Here is a 17,849-nt window from a genome sequence, read left to right as displayed (position 1 = left end):
TAAGCCGTATTAAGTTTCTACGTGTAATCAACAAACAATCATATGCGGATAAAGTGGTCTCAGGAGCAATGTTTCAGAGCCCATATTTACGAGGCTACTAACCTCGTATTAATATGACCAGAGACCATATGGGATCGTGTGTAAGTAAACCCCTAGAAGTGAGTTGTTGTATGCTGTATAGATAACAAAATGTTAGCTTTTTTTATGTTATTCTTTTAGCCCTCCACTTTATCGTGCACAGGGGTAGTTAGAAGTGCTGGTCGAAAAAGCTTGCTCAGCTTAAACATGAAATCCCGGACACGGCAGATGGACACAGCCCTGGCCGGCCATGCAATGTAGTTAAAGGCCCAAGATAGCAAACAACCTGTTAACTAAGCAAGAAGGTTAGTTTTAGAAATGAGCCCATTGTTAGACGTTGTGAATGTATGGAACTTTACGAAAATTTAAAAGCCTGGTTCGTTGTGAGGGTCGAAAAAATGTGTCTTCTCTTGAGAGCAGCAAGGGCTATGCTTAACTCTGTAGGACATAGCTAAGGCCAGAGATTCCGAACAGACCATGATTGCGTTTCGGGGCTCTGCAGCGGTCTTGTACAGTGGGAAATCCTGGTAAACATGTAGGAAACGATCACTAATGTGCTTCGACTGCGTCGACCTAACGAGGCCATCTAACGACGAAGGCCCGATAGACGAGGCAGAGCTACCTCTCCTCATAGCACCGCCCCTTTTTAATTCAACCTAATCATTTATAGCTATTTTTTCCATTGTTGACCGGAATTGCGCCTAAAGGAATCGTTCTGCTGCTAGTCGATAATGCGTGGTGGCGTTTCTTTTGCTTTTGGCTGTATGGACGGCGTCGCCTCGTGCGGTGTAACGTTATCGACTAACAGTGAACAAAAACAGCGTATGATCCAGTAAGTGCTGAGTTCAGTCATCGCCCACAGGCCCAGCTACCGCCCACCGGGTCGCTGTGCAATGTTCAATTAGAATAGAATGCATTCAAGTGTTGCGTTCAATTGTGAGTTCTAACTTTTCATGCTGAATTCATATATTACAAAACGGCATGCAGAGAGAAACTAGGCTATATACGGCGTCGCCCGTGTCGAGCCATTTCACCTTGACGGTCCGTTACAAATTTACCTGCCAGCACCACAATTTTAAAGCCAACAAATCGCTTCATCTAATACAACCCTAGTAAATACTTCGAAAGCTGCCAACGCTTTCGTTGACAGCTGTGGTAGGAGTGTTTAACTGACCACACTTCTGACATGGGCCTAAATGAACGCTTGTAGAACTATCAATATTTTTATTAGCTGGCCAACCTGCATTACGTTATTACTTAGTGCGTTATATATATAAACGTTATATGGAGTAACAGGCACAATAGCAGATTGTTACTATCGCAGATTTGCAGAACACATATAATTAAGGATACAAAGTTAAGATTGACACAGGTCATCACTATCTAGTTTTGCGACTACCTGTACTACGTATTAGATTAATTTTTAAGTGTGAATACCACAATCAAAGGCCTAAATAGCATTTGACTTGCTTGGGATCTCTGACTACCTGATTGTGGTAATAAGCATAAATTACGCTTTTTTTTTGATATCTTTCTTCTAATTCATTCAATTGAATATTCTAGCATGTCCATCCTTCCCTCCTGGCAACACCGCACAGTATTGGCGTTCATCGGCACATAGCCTAATTACTGAGTACGGTTTCAAACCTCTTGCATCCTTAATTTTTTCTAGTGTGCCTTTATTCGGGTATAATGTACAAGGCGGTCGCTTAGCGTCAAGGGCGGCGTATGTCTGTTAGTATTAGATTTTTTGTTTACTAGTTAGTTTTAGGTGTTTTTTTTTTGGTGAAAAGGAAAAACATATAACATAATATTACTAAACTATATTATATATACTATTTTTGGCAATACTATAATCGCATCAGAGTACAACGTTTTCGGGAACAAGATTATGATTTTTGCATCCGTACATTACAACTAAATGAACACTATTAAGAAAATTATGCAGAGATCGAAACAGGTAATAGCTTTAAAATGTCATGCCAAAGTTCGCTCAGTTTTTGTGGGGGGGGGGGGGGGGCATTGTCCCGGTGGAAAACGATGGCCACCCTAGTTGCGGTCGATCTTTCCCAATGGCTTGTTGTAATCTTCTTCATTGCTGGCCCTAATCAATCATATTGCAATGCATTGGCAACTCATAATGTACGAATTTTTCAGTTCCAATCCCATAAAGTACAACGAGTCACCTCTTTTGGCTACCGATTGTGAAGTATTTGGTCCATATTTTTGTTACATTTAATGTCCTTTTGGTCATCCATGATCAACTACTTTAGAAATGGCTAGGGTTAACATGACTTGACCAATGTGGCACTCTTTTTTTGTAGCCAGTTTTTTCAAATGGTTCAAAAGTGTTTAGCTTCTTGGCCAACTGGTCGACCGCTATAATGAGCGTTTCCTACATCGAAATTTTCAGAATTGTCTTTCGGACGGTTTTTCCGCTAGCGCATTTTGGTCGTAGAAGCCACGAGTGTTTTTTTTCACAGGCCTACGCAGCATTTGTGCTTTTAAATATTTAAATTATATAAATGTTATCATAAATCATAAATTTTACTTACCCTCGTAATAAAGGCATTTCAACGATGTTAGTACATACCTTAAAATCTCCGACGCCGACCTAATGCGACCTATGTTACCTTTTAAAGCAATCTAGTTAGAAAACGGTCAACACCTTCTCGAGAAGGCAGTATCTATCTCTATTGACAAGTGAACATTGCTTGCCGAACTTCCACGCCGTGAGCTGCACTTATATATTTAGAGTACGATACGTTCCGGGTAGCAATTAGGGCAGCTGACGACAATAGCTTTCACTATTTGTGACCAAAAACGTCGACAAAGAGGCCTTGAAGACAACTTGCGCTATAAAACAACATAAGACAATGGCTTGGCCGTTTCTGGCAATCGTATCGTTTTTTCCTTTTTAAAGCATTGTATTTAAATTGACCCAGTGAATATACCGGCGATAGATACTTTCTCAATACAATGCCTGAATTTCAGTAGCTCCTCGTCTCTGTATTTATTACGATACAATATAATTATTTGTTTATTAAGAAGAAATAACTTGAAGCGTGTTAGTTGCGTGGATTTAAGTTGCCCTACGGCTAGACCTGGTCTGCTAAGTGCAATATTCATGAGCGTTTATTATAGATATTTCCGACACACTCCGAAAGCGCGAAGGTGAATTTGGCCTTACCAGCAGGTACCTAAGGAGGCCTTCAACTTATACTCAAATATAAAAAAATAACCATATATTTTAATAAAATCAGCGCATTTCGTTACCATTCGATCCAGACATTTAAAATAACTTAAATTTGCCATGACTAAATGAGACAAGTTGTCACCGTACGCAGTTAATTCGTGCCACGTAAGATGGCTTATAAACAATGCCATGGGACCTTGAAATTTCCAGCGGCCCGCTTCTTATTAACAACTTCTCGAGAAGGACGATTGCCTCTACGAGGACAAAAATAAAAAACAGTCGACTCATCTGTCGAGGTCTAGCAACTTTCAAGGCCTAAGCCACATACGAGATCATTGTTACGGCTGTACTTGGGTTTGCAGCCAGAGTTAGGACGATCGACACCATCGCCTAGGCGTTCTTCGCTTCTCCTAAATAGTCGCAGTTGAACTACGGATCGATCTGTGGCTTTCGTTCAACTGCTTGACTCATTCCGGACCGCCGCCTACTCCACGATATAAACGGCGCATCTTTTATTCGCATGCGTATAATACGACTATTGGCTTTCCGTATGCACGAAACGTAAAGATACAAAATCCCCTTGAACTCGACGTCGTCACTTACCGATACAGCAACAGAGTTGTAATGTCGGCAAGAGAACTGTACACTACTACTTACATGCTTCATGTGCTATTGCTATGGCCGCTGCTGACCGCCTGGACCGGTACGTAAGCCTGTCTCTTCGTAGCCAGAAGCAACTTACTGAATCTAGGAAACGGTCGCTTATGGATTCTGGCCATACATATATATGTATGTATATAGAAGAGGGGCATGTTCGATCGATGCATGACATACTTAAGGTAACAAGCGTCTTCTATACTTTTAAATAGGGACGCATGTAAATCTGAGCACGTATCAATACGTTATACGCTTTACTGCCATTGGCGATGTGTACAGCGAACAGAAAACATTACAGTTGCGTTCATTTGTTCATTCTACGCGCAAAGGCACGTATCGTCATCGATTGTACTGTAACCATTAATCAACGCTTCTTCTGTCGTCTGCTAGTCAAATAAAAATTCAATTTAGTACCGCCAAAGCGACAAGACCTATTTAGACGATAACGACGTTATCCATTGTTCATATTATTCAGAACTCCCGATTTTTCGAAAATAGGGGGTAAATTCTCGACCTTAAGGAAAATGTTATGCACTTATTTCTGTTTATAACTATGTATAGATGATAAAAGAATTATTTGACATTAGAAGTCTTCGGATAAAATAAAGCATCACGTATCTCATGACCATAATTGGCAGCAGCTTGTTAGAAAGGCTTCTACGAGCCAAGTGGGAATATCCATTTTTTTCCAAATGTCTCGAATGTGCCAAGTACGACTGTTTATATTCTAGGCGTTAATACTAGAACCAGCAGAAGCGAGTGTTTTTTTTTGACAGGCAGCCTATTTGGTAACGGGATTGTCATATACACGATACGTTTTTTTATCAATAAGAAAAAAAAAATCAGTTGTTTAAACATCTTTTAATCAGATCTTTTAGAACGCTTTTGTGACTTGCGTGCGTTCTGTTCGGAGTAGCCTTTCAAGACGCTACTGTTTAAAAATCGGTTTTGTTCAATGTTAATTAGAGATATTCCTTCGTACAACTCTGGCCAGGACCGAATGAATGTAGATAACGACAAGGGTACCTTCGTTTACCATATTTAACCTGCAAGTACGAGCGTATATGTAACAGCGTCTTTACGCCATACATGTAGAAAGCGTATGAGGAAGCACACTTACGTAAGCGGATGAAGTAACGCCATAAAATAGCGCACTGTAATCTGCCCTAAGGTAAAGCAAAGGGTCAAAGTCGTCTCGATATGAAAAGAGTAGAGCTTTTTATTTGTCTTATAGAGTCATTCTTCCAGCTTATGACGATCATTGATTTGTCTCTATCGTTGTACGTACTCGTTAACTCGTCAACATCGTTACGGCTTTAGGGAAATTGTATTGACCAGCTATAGTCTGAAGCCCGTAGCATCTGACTACGTCCCAACAACAAAAATTACAAATTTAAGAAATCAAGGAAAAATCCATTCACGTGTGAAAAGACGACAAACTTAGTCGTGGCAACTGACTTAAAAATCAGTTCATTACTTAAATGAAAAAATAAATATTGCCGAGAAAGGGTACGTATTTGCCCCACGGCGTGCGTATGAGGATATTGTGATTCAAGTCCAGCTGGGAGCGTCTGCGAATAGCAAACGCTACGTAGATGAATATGTGTGCGCTGAATATTGTAAAAAATTTTGTGTCTGTTGACAGTTCTGTTAAGTTATGCCTGAACACACAGTAATAAACTTAACGAGATGCTGGGGCATGGTTAAATTTTTGATGGGCAGGCGTATAGTTACGTATTCTTTGCGTCCATCTACTATTCTGTGTCTATCCTATTGGTGATGGTGGGTATTATTGGTAGCATTCGTGTTACCATATCAATGTGTCTTGACTTATTATATTGTTGTTACTACTTATTATATATTGGGCCGAAAATCACTTTTTTTCTCTCGAAACGGAAATAGTAACGGCAAATCCGACAGTACCTAAACAGCAGAAGATCTCAATATCTAGCAGTATAACTTTTTTGCTATGATGGGGTTTTATTAGCAACCCGTTGAGAAGCTACAGTCCGATTCGTCTAGCGGTCAAATCCATATACTACCAAGCCAGAAATTATATGCTGCTATAAAAACGGCAAAGGTGTACCAAACGTTAAACTTAGCGCTACTGAGAAATTTTATTACTCACAGAAGGGTAGAACTCGGCGTCGCCAGTAGTTGACGCGTTAATTGGTCCATCATAATTCCGATTTCGACGCGTTCACCGTAATAGAAGCCTTTGGGTTTTCTTTTTGATGTCTCAAAGCGCGAACAGCGTTTTTGATTTGCGATTTTTTTATGCTCTGCAGATAATGCTGGGTCATAAAGGCTCAGCTCGAACGAATGTCCCAGGCGTACAATAAAACGACAAACGGTGATCCAAAATTTGATAAAAAAAAAACTTCGTGTTGTACTAGAGGCATCATCGTCATGTAAAACACACGGAGTGTGAGGTCTGATTTCTTGCGCAGGATGCTGTCACGCAGTGTTATTGAAACTTGTTGTACTTCCCAATCATTTTAAGCCCTGCGACAAAAACTCATAATATAGGTCATTATAAGTTGTCTATTCATACCAAATTAGTTACTAGCTACTGCTATTGAGAACGCCCAGAAAAAAAAAAATAGATAAAAGTCACTTTCGATGTTCTCCTGAAAGCTCCTAGAAATACCTCCGAAGATGTAGACTTTATTTATCGTCAACTCCCCCGTCCCTGCTATCGCTTCTAAGTAACATACGCTTAGTTCCATTTGTAAAACCAACTTCTACAAAAAATCGCTACCAGTCATTTGGAAAATCGACGAAGTTACCTTCGTACATTGCCGCTTTCAGAGTTTCCAACTGACACTTTGCTAAATTAAGTTGAAATTCATATTGTAAGTCAACACAGCTTTCTAATAAAAATTCAATGGAGGTATCGGGCCGAACCGGAGCTTCATTGATACATGAGCGAACCCGCATTGAAATCAAAGTGGAATAACACATAGATTAACAAAAGATAACTATTAAAATAGTTTTGCAATCCAGCTTACGCCTAATATTTTCGAATAATAAACCGAAAGATAATCTTAAAATTGAGATATATCGGTATTCAGTCAAACGTTCAATATAGCTAGCCAAATAGAGATACTAAACATGATCTTCCTGACGAAAATGTAAACAAAGAAATCAAACAGATTTTAAACCCAATAGCTTTGAAGTCCTTCCACCATTTAATAGTTCTTTAAACGGCATCGTCGTTACGACATATACATATAGTGCGGGCGTTGTGAAGTAGTCTTAATGTCTGGGCCGTATCTAGTAGATGCCGGCTAAATCAAGCAAGTAAAGGTCGAGTCCCAGAAATCGAGTCGCACAGAGACCGGCAGTTGGGAGTTTCTCTTGTCGGCCACATCGTACCACGATAGCCGCCATCAATAGTAACAACACCTTTGACCTTGCAATTACGAGTTTCATCATCATAATCTCGATGTTGGATGGAAAACTCGTCGTATTTCAAGTTGCGGTGTGGCACAAGGACACAAAGTGACCTTGACTCCCCTACCGACCACGACGAATGTGAGCTAGGATCTGTTAACTTTAGATTCACGTTCCGCTGTCTTCGAGCTCATACACGAAGCTAAAAATTAATGTTACGCGCACATATATATTACACACGAATGACGTCCAAACTGTCGGGCTATATATAGTGTGAGAATATGATGCAGTTTTCCCACTCTCTCCCCTCCCCCTCTCCAAAAATACGTTTCTCTTTTGTATTTTTGAATTTTCATATAAATATTAAACGAATTGTCCTACCGGTTCGTTAGCGGTCAGTGGTTGAAATCGTGCCACATAATCACTTAATAACAATCACAGGCCTCGCCAAATTGTTAGTAATACTGTAAGTATGATCATTCGAACGTCTGTTACGTTCGTTCACAGACTCCCATTTTGCGACGTCGCTACGTAGCTGGTTTGCTTCGCTCCGGTAGTTTTACGCGAATCAACGGCTGCCACCTTGATCAGTCTGCCTGTACTTAAACGGTACGTAAAAAAGCGTTAGTGCCAGACAGTCACTATGCATATTATATCTCTCTATCCAAGTGACGGGCTGCTACTGAGCGCTAGCTGATTCTATAGATGAACGAATGGCGTCCGCCCTATTCTGGGGTATCGGGGTACCAGCAGCCCTCGCAACAATAGAATGCCATTACGATTCGGATGAAAGAATGAACTAATGTTTAGGATGCTAAGGTTCAAGCAATTATAAGGACCCGTAATGACAGCAGTTAAAAAGGCCACCGTTTACACCAAAAACTAGCCCTGATTACAAATAGAAAGATATGTTCTAAAAGCGAAATGATAACTGGCAGACGTATGTACGTACACCAGATCATATACTCGTTGGCCATTATGAACTGCTTAGTTTAAGCCCAGACATAATCAACTTCGTTTCACTGCACTAGCTATAGAAAACAGGAACTATGCTACAATGAATCTTAATGTGAAATCTATATAATGTGTATTGATACTGGACGAAGTTTATCTATCAATACTTTGTGATATTGCGTATGTTCAGTGGTTAGCGGCTGCTATCTGTCAATAGCAGAAAAAAGAACTGGAAGGTTTCGACGCTGAACGCGGCTGAAGTTGCTGCGCTTTGAATGCTCTATATAACGGAGCTAGCTTATGCCGTCTTTTTGACGAGCTCTCATAGGATATTCTGGCTCATCCGATCCTGCTCGATCCATAAGAATCGAATGAACTTGTCATTGAGCGCTTGTTTTCGTAGAATGTTGCCGAAAACCTGTCCGTTATATGGGCACCCGTTTCATCACAAGTTGACTTCGGGCTCGAACGAGGAACGCTGCTAAGATTTAACACATTCCCATCTTTAGAAATGCTTATAGCACAAGATTGTGTTTATTTTAGTAAACAAAAACACTCCTTGAAATTGTGAGGCACACAAGCATTCGGGCAGCCAGCTTTTTTGAGTCGAATATAATTTGAGGAGAAGATCTTTCCAATTTACAGAAATATCTTGTTCGAGCCGCCGCTGGTAATAACCGTCAAATCGTCCAGCTGTCTCGTTGGGAAACTTAATTTCTTTCCGGCTTAAAATGTCGAGAAAATTTAGAGGCTAGCTTATATCACTCGGAACAAGGTTGGTATCGTAACCTGCGATACGGTTACGAAAACGAACCTACCATGCATTGAATAAAGTTAGATAATAAACATCAAAGAGGCTTTCTACGGCTCATAGAGTGTGAGCCACGCGTAAATCTACAGTTGAGTCAAGCTCAAACGACCCTGCAAAGCGAGCAGTTTGCCTATCTGTTTCGATATGGCATCACTGAACGAAGAAAATGAATAAGCAGCTAGGTTTGTGTCACATTTAATAATTTACGATGATAAAGCGCTATCCAAACTACATATGCTAAGCACACAAGCAAGCAAGTCTATCTGCCAAAGATGCGGATGTACCTTTGTAGTGACTCTTTTGTATTCAGTAACAAGTGTCTCAGGGAAATCGTGGACTGTAGGATAGACCATGTAGATATATAGCACAGCACAGAACTGTGCTGCAATAAATTTAGGGATCTGCCAGCATTCATAACCTGTACCCAGTCATATGCCCTCAGCGGGACATGGTACACCTTCTTTGGCCCTCTTCTAGATACATCGAAATAATATTCGCGCTAGCAGCTCGCTGTTTTAGATCTCCTGATGTGAGGCCAACATCCCCTCTGTGACCTTCCGTCACTTGGGTGGAATCATAGTCAGTCAGTGATTTCGTCTCATCCAGCCATTGGATACGTAAACCATTTTACTGCTTAGTTAGTTAGTTAGATAATTTACAGACCCGTGTTTTTTACGTGCAGTTAAGGATCGATAATATGCTAAGCATGAAAATGCCAGTGCCAGTGTGTGAGCAGAGCTAAAGGAAGCAACCTTAAACAGAAGCTACGGTAGCACAGAGAAGATCGATAAAAATACATTCCACCAAAGAAGCTCCTAGCACGCCGCTTTTAATCTAAAGTAGTCTGCCACGTTCAAGTGCCAGAGATGGACCATGGCGACCGCTCGTCGCACAGGCGTCAAACGTAAAAACAGAAGAACAGAATAATCGTGCGTTGCTACGTAACTGCCAGTTGACGGTACCAGATCCCTTCTCCTTGGTGAATGTAGGCTCAACATATATAGTAATATCCACATCATAACGCACCAACTTCGACAGATACCCGCCAAGCCACGTATACGTGTATATGGTCTAGCCTTAACTCAATACAACGCTTCATGAGTTGTAGTCGCATCCCCGGCCGCATTTCATCTATGAATTCCTGTTTGTGCCGCCCGCTTTCCTCTACCCTTACATTACACTTGTGCTGGACGAACAGCAGTGGGATGAAGTGCCAACATTTCATCCCGAGGCCCCGCCGACATCAGGGGTCGGTCATCGGGTCAGCAGCTTTCAATGGCGACAATGATGATGACTACGACAGCAGCAGCAGTGGCGGCCGAACGACGGCGAGCGGAACCAGCGAGTAACGGTGTAAACGGTACACATATTTGCTGACGCGGTATCATAATTTGGACAAGGCTAGTAATTAACAATTCGCCACACAGACTCTGATGATAACAGTACAATATTTTAACGAAAAACAACAAGATTGTCATCTTCTGTGCAGTAACAACAATAGAACGACGATAAGGATGAGGATAATAATGTTCTTGGAACAAGAGGACGACAACGGCCACGAAGAAGAAGACGTTTGAAAGGGGAGAAGGCCTGTGGCGATGCCGCACGTGCTGCTGATGCATGCAGAAGGTTATGAAAGCAGATGTCAGACTGTTGTCTTTGCAGGCAACAGTTAAAACAGTAGCACAATGGGCACCGTCATACCTCCAGTTTAGTCTGCCATGGTCGCTTTTGTCGCTAGTTTTCCTGTTCTATATCGGCCGAACACGTAGCGTACCACAGGCCAGGCATCGGTGACATAATGCCGCTGTCGTCATGAAAGATCACTGCCTCCGGACCGCTAGAAGCCTTACCCAGATCAGCACGATAATATCACACAGTTATAGATGAAATGTACACTGTGCATTGCTATTAATGGGTATTTTGTTTTCTCGATAACATTGACAGTACTATAAAAGGGCACTTTCCTTAACAGCGCATAAATATATCAAAAGGAGGGAGTAAGCGTTTTACTCATCTAGCTAGCCACCTAGTTCATCCATAGCAATACTGCAGCATGGCGCCACACTACAAACGCATCATACTGAATGAGAAGTATGCCGAATTAGAAAAAAAAATGGGTTCAACGATCTACGAGTGCTCCGCACATACCCATTTTTTGCTAGGGCTATTAGCGTATAGCCCTCTTCAAGGGCTAGACGAAAGCTTTACCACCTTTGTCGAAATCCTTCGGTTCGACCCTTATTGATGGCCACCGCTTGAACGTTCCGCGCATCAATATAGTACTAATAAGCATAAATATATTAGTTAATATTATTACTCAGCATTGTTTCAAATTCGAACGAATGTTTGATTTCATAATATAAAAAACAACAAACAATATAGTTACGGATATATTTATTTATCTGCTTATAATCAACACTGTTCTCAGTAAAATACAAGCTATATATATATATATATATATATATATATATATATAGGTGTATTTATCAACATTTTTACGATTTTTTTAATCGGTAACATTTATTTTGTCACTTCGCTTTCAACATATATATGTATATACATACATATATATATATATATATATACATGTTGGAAAGGTAAAAAAAGGACGAAAGGCAAGACGAGAAATTACTGTATACTACTGTGAGCAGAACCTTACAAGAACAGAGAGTTTAGGCGTGGGGGGCGATAAATTTCGGGGGGTCAAGTGAATTTGTTCGATAATGGTTCTTGGATTCTGTACGGAAGCTTTTGAATATATTAAAACTTGCTTCTACATGCTCAAGGTCGCATCTGATCGTTCTCACTATAACGCAATAATACTACCTACACCTGTTCCTCTACTCATGGGAGCCATATATATATAAGTATATATATATATATATATATAAGAGGGACATTTGAACGAAACGATTGCTGGTCTCAAGTGGCAACTCCATAAAAAAATAAAGCGAGAAATAGTCTTTTAGTTCTAAATGTACGTGGCGCTGGCTCGTTTACGGTTTCGAAAGAAAGCGTTGGCTCGAAAAGCCGTCTCATGTACTGGGCACAAAAGCCATATTGGGGTCTCGGTAGAATACGATTGATTAAAGCTAAGCTAGGGTACTGTTCAGTGAGAACCGCTTCCAAGCTTTAACTTTGTGTAAGTTCGATTGTCCCAAGCAGATCGGAAGTAAGTTAACTACTAGTTAAGCTTTATTTGATGGCATTGTCTCTGCTACTATCGACTGCGATTAGCATTTTTGCTGCTCAAAGCATCTGTTTACTTAGTATAGTTAAAACTTTTCAGTAACCGAAAAATCAGCTCGAGGAGAATGTTCACCCACGAAGCCGAAACGAGATAGGAGAGAACTAAATAAACCATGGCGTTGAGAGATATATTCAAGATACGCTTTATTTAACCTTTAAATGTGAATGAGCCGTTGGCACTGCTGAGACTCTTCATTGATACCATCGTACATAAAGATGCTTTATCATTAAGTGTACCATCGTCTGTCCTATTGTCTGCCGACCTGTCTGTATAGAGTGTTGATAAAATGTGTTCGAAAACGATGGACGGGTAACTGTCGAACGCGCACCGCAGTGATAGCAGACAAATCATCTACGGTTCACAGGAAGTGATGACAGTTGACATCGCCAACATACGTACCGTTACGCTTTCGATTGATTGGTCAGTGTGGCGTAAGCAGGTGGCATATACTTAGGCTGATGGTTCATAGGCGTTGCGTTTAAGGCTTATGTTGAGTGGCGCTGTTGATCGATGAATAGCGATTATGACCACATCATGGCCAAGGATGTTTTTTTAAATGTTTGTTTTCCATTGTTGTCACTGTGTGCGGTACTGGACCTGATGACAGCTACTGGCTTGTACGACTATAAAAGCATGTTCCAATAGATCTATCTGGCTTATGAATCTACCTAGAACGCGAATTTCGGCACCACCGTTCCACGCATTGTATATTCCAGATCGCTCAATGTAACTTCGTTCGAACGCCTCGCTTTTTTCCTGAAAGCACCTAAAGTAATCGGCGATGATGTCACTGCGGTCCGAATTTCTCGGCGTTTATGGATCAATGAAGTTCCTAGCTCAGGCATAACCTCTCCATTAGGAGCGTCACCCGGACGTAATAATAGTCGATAACCAGAGACGGGTTCGTTGACAATGGCGGTCATCGCATGGGTGTGTCGAGTTCACTAACTCCCTAGTGTCCCTCCGTTCGGCTACTTGGCCGTCGATCGATGACAAAATCACAAATTATCGGCACTTAATCGGCATTGTGGGTTCCGACTATCGGGGCACGTTCAAAGGATGACTGACTGCCTGGTGGAAAGCAGCAATTAAGCTCTCATTGAAGGCTTCGGAATGGTTGTACCTTTCTGCTGGCTAGTCAAAAGGGAATATCTACACGCAGTCTGATGTTGTGCCATCAGCGCCTCAGCAACGAACGATTTGATCGGAAGCGTGATCTATTCTAAGCGTTATGCACATGGCAGCGGACCCCTAAAAAGTTGTAACGCTTTACGACAATGCTTATGGTGTTCAGCTCGTCGAAACAAGGAGTGATACTTTGTCAGATGGTAGTATCTTCATCGTTCGATAAACGGCAACCGGACTAGATATCGCATGGCAGCAGACGGCCATTGACCTCCCTGCTGGTCGAAAACCACTCAGACCATCGCGTGACAATTTCATAAAAACCAAAAAAGCCGTTTGTATGGTCGCCGCATAACGTTGGTAAATAAATAATTTTCGAGCGGCTAGTATACTTGCAGTGTTACAAATGGAACGGTCGGTGTCCTAATTAACCAATGTATTTACCCTTTTCCTCAATAGTTTATCTAGCGGTCAGTCCTTCAGCTGGTCTAGAAAAGGTAGAGCTATACTTGTGAAGTAGAGTAAATCTGACGTTTCGTAAATACAAGTGAAAAGTTAGGCAAAACTGGAGGCGCTCTTGGCCTGATTGACATTCTGTATTTTATCTAATCTATAGAGCTACTATACATAGATGTTCTACGTAGGTATTTGTATAATAGATAGATTTAGCTCGTTAATGAGGCCTCAGCCTAATGAGCGTTATACGTCGCAGGTCTATTAGCGTCGTCGACTTCGTATTAGGTCATTGTCGCCATCTATTATGTATCTATTACATTTGCCTTCTGCGGTGCAGTATTATACCACGGCTATGGCAAATGGTGTAAAGGTGTGATTGAATTGTCGATTAATTGATTAGCATGAATGAGGGTCATCAGCATTTTATTCTATCTAGAAGACTTTTTGATATACTCGAATGGAGAATGATCTGCCAACGATTTCGGTCTTCGTGATGGCTCAGCGACAAAGGTTTGAGCTTGAAAATCACCCACGGATGCTTGAAGAGCCTGCGTATTCGTCGTCTTGACGACGTCCTCTTGCGAAGACGCCTGCGGCTGTAGCGAGATGTGCCCTTGCTGAGCTTCGAAGTGCAGGGGTAGTGGTCTGAACTGCACTGGCTGCTCCTGCAGCTGGGGGTGAAGAAGGGGCTGTGACTGAAGAAGTTGAGCTGGTTGATGTTGCAACTGGGTCGACCGAATTACATGTGGTCCGAGTTGCGACACCGCTGATGGTGAAGGGGTTGAATGAAACAATTGAGTTTGTGGGATAGACCGAAACTGGGGAGGCGAACGCGTTTCGATATGCTGCGGAATAGGTTGGGCGAGAACTTGGTATTGCGATGATCGACCATGGGTTAGCAGGTGTTGTTGAGAGCCAATGTTCAGGGCCTGTAGAGGTTGCTGCAAGTTGGGTGGAAGTAAATGCTGCAAGCTCGGCGCACCGCCTTGCAAATGCTGTAAAGAAGTATGCGACAATTGTTGAGTCAGCGGTGTCTGTAGCGTCTGCGAATGTTCCTCTTGTAGGCCATGGGCTCTTGCAACCTGCTGCGGAGCCGACAGGTGCTGCGGGGTTGTTTGAAGTAACTGAGTGGGTGGGTGCTGTTGAGTCTGATGCTGTGGCTGAAACGTGGCCACAGGTGGCTGTTGGTAGTGTGGGGGAAGAACCTGCGAAGGAAGGTGTTGCGATGGATGTGAGGGTGCATGTTGTGTAGAGGAAACTGGAGCTGCTGGAAATGGCGATTGCGGAATTTGAGGAGATTTCGCATAGCGCTCTGGAGTGGTGTGAATATGTGGTGGCTGCGAAGGTGGAACGATAGAAGGAGAACGCTGTTGATGATTGGAAGGTGGCGCATCCTGAAGAGTTTGTGGCTCTTGGAAGACGCCTGGTCCTTGATTGGTTAGGGAAAAGGGTTGCAGCGAAGGGGGAGGGACCGCAGTTGGAGGATCATTAAACGTTTCTGGAGACAGTGAAGCTTGAGGCGAGGGTCCCTGGATGTTGTCTGGGGATGTTCCTTGATGGTAAGCGATATGGGGTCTAGGATGTACGCGAGCTGCAATTTGAAGCGCTGACTGGCTATGTAAATGCTGCGAAGCTAACTGTGTAGGAATAAATGCTGCATGGCCGCTAGGGAGTTGTTGCGATACTTGCGGGGGTCTCGTATAAAGTGGCGCTTGGTGGTGGCGGTCATGTTGGGGCTGATGATGTACGTTGGCCTCGGCATGTTTAAAACTAGCCTCCGTAGTCTTGTACTGTTCAAAACGTGGCGCTGGGACAGTCAGAGCTGTATTGGTGAATTTGCTAACGATTGCCTCTTGATTTTGGAGAAATGTTGGCGCTTGCTTAGCGAAATATTCTTGCAAAGGAGTTTGCGGAAGACCTGAAGGAGAGCTAGCTTGAGGAAACTGTACGGGTTCTGACTGGCGATAATATCCAAGGTTAGGTGCTGGTGCGTCGTGAATAGTTTCAGGTTCTACGTGGTGTCGAGGAAATTCTCGCTGTTGAGGCACGATTTTTAACTCCGGACGCCTCTGCTGATCGATTGCTTGCAATGGCACCTCTTTCAAAGGTAGTTGGATATGAAGCGGTTGCTGAGCAAGCTTCAATGCCGCAGCCCGTTCAATCTCAGTCAGCTTGGGATATAAGGGAATCTTCAGGGTTTCCGTGCCTGGAGTTGCTTGAAGAACGGATTGAAACTGAGGCGTTGCGGGCTGTTTAAGACGTGTTTGGTAAAGAGGTTTAGGTTGTAAATGAGACGGCGCTGACGGGTAACTCTGACCTATTAAACCAGTCTGAGAACCACTTGGTGATAATTGAGGGGTGGGCTTATGGACAACAACAGCAGTTGGCGTCCGACGTGGCGGAGCTACAGGCGTAGCTTGGTCATGAAGGGAAGCCTGGACTGCCACTACGGAATGCACCACCGGTTGGCTAAGAGGGCTAGGCTCTGGAGATGCAGTTTTTGGTGGCCGAACTAGCTTGTAGGCTTCAGAAGGACCAGCCAGCTTTCCTGGTGGGGGTAGAAACCCAGTAACTGACGAGCCTTCGAATAGCGGCACTGGTTTAAGATCACCAACTGGATCGTCGTATACAACAGGTTTAGAACCAGTGAGTGGTGAGTTAAGTTCCCTTGCCGGTGTTCCATCGCCATGCTGAAGAGGCTGGCGCTTCTTTTTAAAGATTGGTTTCGCCAATCTTCGCCTTACGGGAGGAGCGTGTTCTGCAGGTACGTAAAAAACAGTAGATTGATCACGAATGGTCTGACTTAATTCCAGTCCGTTTTCCGTGGTCTGGAGACCTTCATCAGAGTTTAGGTTTAGTTTTTTTTTGCGAAGGACTTTTCTTCGTGGCAGTGACTTTTTCGGTGGATCATCATAAATCAATCGATTGGGCGGCGGGCTTTTAAGAGGTGCTCGAACGTATGCATGTACAGGCCCATCATACATTTTTGGACCATTTGGTAGAAGCGTAGTTTGATACATAGAAGAAAGAATGTTAAATTTTGAGGGGTCAAATTTGGGGGAATTAGCTTGAAAGTTCTCTTTGCGGATTATTGACGGGTGACCTTCGGACTGCTTCTTAGTGGAGCTAATTCGCAGCGGTTCGAAGGTTGGCGAAGAGTGCTGTACGACAGTTAAAGGTGTTTGTTCCAGGTAGTTGTTAGGAATCGGGATGGGTGCTTGATACTTCAGTGGTACCACCAAAGGTCCTGTTGGATCATAGCGTGCCACCTTCACTGGCCCCAAAGGAAGAATCGGGCTTTGCATCGGCATTGTGATTGGAGTTCCGATTATATTAAGAAGAGGCCCGATCTGAATAGCCTTTGGATGTGGCTTGTACTCAATACTTTGAGAAGCCGGGCTTGAAAAGTAAACTGATTTTCCTGTTTCATACATCCTCACCGGGCCGTTCGGTAACACAGGTGCATGAAAGGACGACGCTGTAAACAGAGAGCCCTTAAGCTTCACTGAAGGCTCGCGTAGCTTCACTGAAGTCTTGACAGGAAGAGTCATAGGCGAATCCTTGTCATCGAGGAGTACGATCGTTGGCCGTTTTTGCACAAGTGAAGCTGCAAACAAAATGAAAATTGTGACAGGTTTGATTTAATTCATGGCGAATATCAATTGAATTTCATCAACCTCTAACAATGTTTTTTGAATGAGTCCTAATAACTTAATTATGGCTGCAAATCAAAGCATCTAATCTAGTATGTGTTTTGATTGTTTATTTGCCTGTGGAATACTTTCATATTAAAGTTATCCCTGTTGCATCACTTGGTGGCTGGCTACTTGAGAGCTCAGATTAGTGCTTTATCAGAGCACATAAGTAACAGTTAGTTCAAAGCTAACATTAGCGATGAAATATCAAACATAACATAGATGATA

The 17,849-nt window shown here is 42.6% G+C and overlaps 1 protein-coding gene and 1 long non-coding RNA gene across 3 annotated transcripts in view; one reads left to right on the top strand and one right to left on the bottom strand.

Moving 5' to 3' along the window:
• Window positions 1–17,849, top strand: part of LOC147756369 (uncharacterized) — a 55,416-nt gene that overhangs the window by 4,049 nt on the left and 33,518 nt on the right. The window contains exon 2 of one of the 2 annotated variants that reach the window (XR_015324837.1): window positions 7,835–7,936. This is a non-coding gene — a long non-coding RNA (uncharacterized LOC147756369). Of the gene's footprint in view, window positions 1–7,693; window positions 7,937–17,849 lie in introns of those variants that run through there. The other variant, XR_015324836.1, reaches the window with a different exon arrangement.
• LOC111247336 (uncharacterized) overlaps window positions 12,464–17,849 on the bottom strand; it is a 35,791-nt gene continuing 30,405 nt past the window's right edge. The window contains exon 5 of the mRNA XM_022798133.2: window positions 12,464–17,533. Within this exon, the coding sequence (XP_022653868.1) occupies window positions 14,355–17,533 (3,179 nt within the window). The 3' untranslated portion in view covers window positions 12,464–14,354. The remainder of the gene's footprint in view (window positions 17,534–17,849) is intronic.

Source organism: Varroa destructor, unplaced genomic scaffold (assembly GCF_002443255.2).
Source record: "Varroa destructor unplaced genomic scaffold, Vdes_3.0 BEIS01000003.1, whole genome shotgun sequence".
NCBI classification, from domain to species: domain Eukaryota; kingdom Metazoa; phylum Arthropoda; class Arachnida; order Mesostigmata; family Varroidae; genus Varroa; species Varroa destructor.
The sequence above is the reverse complement of the archived record's forward strand: the minus strand, read 5'-3'. Positions and strand labels throughout refer to the sequence as shown.